General features: G+C 54.7%; 1 protein-coding gene across 7 annotated transcripts in view; it reads left to right on the top strand.

The window, feature by feature from the left end:
• The window catches only part of Exoc7 (exocyst complex component 7), a 20024-nt gene that overhangs the window by 13603 nt on the left and 2906 nt on the right, over positions 1-3515 (top strand). For 4 of the 7 annotated variants that reach the window (XM_031351518.1, XM_031351515.1, XM_031351512.1 and 1 more), the window contains 5 exons: positions 394-492; positions 816-878; positions 1182-1248; positions 1940-1978; positions 2660-2725. In XM_031351518.1, the coding sequence (XP_031207378.1) occupies positions 394-492; positions 816-878; positions 1182-1248; positions 1940-1978; positions 2660-2725 (334 nt within the window). The remainder of the gene's footprint in view (positions 1-393; positions 493-815; positions 879-1181; positions 1249-1939; positions 1979-2659; positions 2726-3515) is intronic. The other 3 variants (XM_031351516.1, XM_031351513.1, XM_031351519.1) reach the window with 1 other exon arrangement.

Genomic DNA, 3515 nt, shown 5'->3' with positions numbered 1-3515 from the left:
ACACACACCACATACACACACACATACACACACACCACATACACACATACACACACACCACACACACATACACACCACACACATACACACACACACCACATACACACACACATATACACACACACACACACACACACACACACACACACACACACGGCATCCCTTTACTCTCTTCTGGGAAACTATTCCGTGCTCACCTACAGCTCGTATGAGAGGCTCCCAAGGGGCTTTGGACAGGTCACGATGCTCACAAAGTAACAGAAGAGCTGTGGTTAAATCTCAAATCTCTACCTGGAGAAGCCAGTCTCGGCTGAGGGTTGGGAAGGACCCAGAAGGAGTTCCACTCGGCCTTCTGGAGAAGCCAGTGGCCCTGTCAGCCATGTCCCTCCTCAGGGCACAGCAGCCAGCACGAAGAACAAGCTGCCTGGCCTCATCACCTCCATGGAGACCATTGGGGCCAAAGCTCTAGAAGACTTTGCCGACAACATCAAGGTGCCTGCACCCCCTCTCCCTTCACCAGGCCCAGCTCGCTCCCTGAGCTCTGGGGTCTCCTCAGAGAGCAGGCCTTCAGGAGAGCCAGGTTTGCTCTTAGAAAGGCGCCTTCAGTGCCTGTTCCCTGGGGAGACCCTTTGAGCTCTTCTATTTCTTCCCAGGTTCTGAAAGCCCTGTGAGGCTGACTTCCTTGTTTTTTGTTGGATAATGAGGCCGAGGGGCATCCTCACCCCGGTGTGCCAGTAGATGGCGCTGTAAGCAGGCCGACTGGGGCTCAGTGAGTCAGGCCTTCAGGAACCAGAGGCTGTTTTGTTTTCCTACAGAATGATCCAGACAAGGAATACAACATGCCTAAAGATGGCACCGTTCACGAGCTCACAAGCAACGTAGGTGTTACTCAGACTCTGCTGGGGAGATGGGAGCAAGCCCTCCGGCTCAGACTCAGGGATACAGCACAGTGGGAACCCTGACTGGCCCAGAGCTCCTGGCCTTCGAGAGCAGGCATTGGTGTTGAAGGGCGAGCTTATCAGGCACAGGGACCTCTTAGGCAGCCAGAGTCCAGGGATGACACCTTCGAGTCCCAAGTCACTGTGCAGACCCCTGGTTCAAGACTTCCCTGTTGGCTGGAAAGGGTCCGTGTGGGAAGCCATCACCTATCGTGACCCTCCTGTGTGTGTTTTCTCCACCAGGCCATCCTGTTCCTACAGCAGCTTCTGGACTTCCAGGAGACAGCAGGTGCCATGCTGGCCTCCCAAGGTACACCACACCTGAGCTGGGCTTGCCTGTGCCTGCTGTCCCCTCCTGCCTAGGGACATGGAGTTAGCCCCTAGGAGGCACTGCCTTGCTGTGGGTGAGGGCAGGGTGTGGTGAGAGGTCTCCTCCAGCCTGCGGGGTACTCTAAGCCCCATAGACTGCAGGAATGAACATAAGGAGGGAGGGCTGGGTTTGTTAGCGTTCTTATGAGCCCTGACCCTGTGCTTGCTCCTTTGGCTGTCTGTGCTCTGGGTGGGCACTGCAGGGCTCCAGTGCTCGCCCTGCCGTGCCCCGCCTCCGTACTTCTCTGCTTGCTCCCATGTTGTCTGCCTACTGTCACTCCATCTCCTCCCTGCCCCTTGGTGGGACCGGAACCTGGGGGGTTGGCACATAAGGAGGACTGCCCTTCTGGATCATTCCAAGCACTGAGGTCCCCAGTCCCACTGTCTGTTTTATTTTGGGGATAAGAAGCCAAGAGCTGCCAGTTGTCCTGGGCTGCATTTTGCAGGGGTTCTGCTCTTGAGTTGACTCAGCTTGGTGTGTGCTGTGGTCCGTGGCTGGCTGCTCTGGGGGAGGAGTCTGCTTGGCTTGGGGTGACACAGCCATTTCTAACCGGTTTTTTGCACTTTGCATCTTTCTCCCTCCTCTGTTTCCCTCCTCCCCCCTCTTGTGTGCACTGCCTGTCACTCCGTAGTTCTTGGGGACACATACAATATTCCTTTAGACCCCCGAGGTAAGCGGTGCGGCTCCCCAGCCCCATCCTCCCCTCTAAAACCCGGTGGGTGAGGTTCCCAGGGGACCAAGACTCAGGACCCACGAGGGGCAGGGCAAAGGGGCATGAGTTCTTTAAGGGTGCCTCATCTTCCCTGACCCCCTTCACAGCTACCTTCTGTCTCTGAGCCTATCCAGGCTGCACCCTGCTGGGTTCAGCGCCCAAGAACAACTCCTGACTAGCCCAGCCCCTCCATCTCAGCCTTTTGTTCTATATCAGCAGGTCCCTGTGCTGGGGGTGGCAGTGTAGCAGGGGCTTGTGAGGAGAAGGTGGGAAGACTGAGTGACTCTACCCAGAAACCCTGCTATTGGGACCAGCTTGGGAAGGAGTTGGTACCTGGCACCACTCCTACCTGCTGTCATGGGCTGGTCAGGGCTGGTCAGGGCTGGTCAGGGCTGGTCAGGGCTGGTTCCTTAACCCATTACTGTAGAGGACAACGCCGGGATGCAGGAAGAGTCTGACAGCGTTGCTTCCTGTGGCTCCGCTGGTGCTCATCTGTCTCTGCTTGAGCTCTCACTTCAGTCCTGCCGCCCACGAGGCCCAGGGCCTATCCCAAGATTTCTTCCTCTGCCCCTGGGGTGTGGGAAGGCCCCTTAAGGGTCTTGGCCATTGCCACCATAGTAACAGCACATTTTCTCTCAGAAACCAGCTCTTCAGCCACCAGCTACAGCTCCGAGTTCAGCAAGCGGCTGCTGAGCACCTACATCTGTGAGTCCCCTGCCCCCGCCCCGGCCAGAACACACCCCGGCTCCCTCCCTTCGCTCTGTGCTGTCCATCTCTTTCTGGTCCCTTCCTGGCTAGTTCCGGTTCAGGATCCGGGGCTTTGAGAAGAGTTTCAGAGGCCAGTAGTCAGAAGAATGAGAAACTGTTGTCAGGAACAGGTTAGCAGGCCCTGGAAGGCGGTGTCGCAGGATACTTGATCATACTGTGAACCCCTAGATTGTGTTATTTATTGAAAAACCCTGTTTCTAGTTGTGGTCTGGCTCAGTCCTTAGTACACACCTTTAATTCCAAACAGTGAAGGTAAAGTTAGTTTGTAGAAGGAATCACCCATGTTTGAAAGTGATGTCTAATTGAGTGGCAGACAAAGTGACAAATCAGAGAAAGATTTGCCCAGAAGAGAGAGGAAGAGGAGGCTCCTTAAGAGAGAACATCGTAGAGAGAAAGAAGGAAAAGGAAGAGGCAATTTTACCAGGACAGTGATAGAGAGACAGGTTGAAGAGAGAACAAGCTAGACACATGTGAAGACAGAAGGAGCCAGAGAATGAGGAGCCAGAAGATTAGAACAGATTGCTAGAGTTAGTTTGAGGCCCCAAGTACTGCAATTCAGGAGAGACAGATTGAATCAGTCAGCTTGGGGAGGAGTTTGAGCCAGGACAGCTGAGTTGAGCATCTAGCCAGAGCTCAGAAAGAGCTAGGAAGGGGTAAGAGTATGCAGCAGTGAGTCTGGGAGGCTGAGAACGTTCTAAGCTTAGATTAGATTGTATGCAGCAGTGAG

The sequence above is a fragment of the Mastomys coucha genome, unplaced genomic scaffold (assembly GCF_008632895.1).
Source record: "Mastomys coucha isolate ucsf_1 unplaced genomic scaffold, UCSF_Mcou_1 pScaffold5, whole genome shotgun sequence".
Lineage (NCBI taxonomy): Eukaryota > Metazoa > Chordata > Mammalia > Rodentia > Muridae > Mastomys > Mastomys coucha.
Note: the sequence above shows the minus strand (reverse complement) of the source record. Positions and strands in the feature narration are given on the sequence as shown.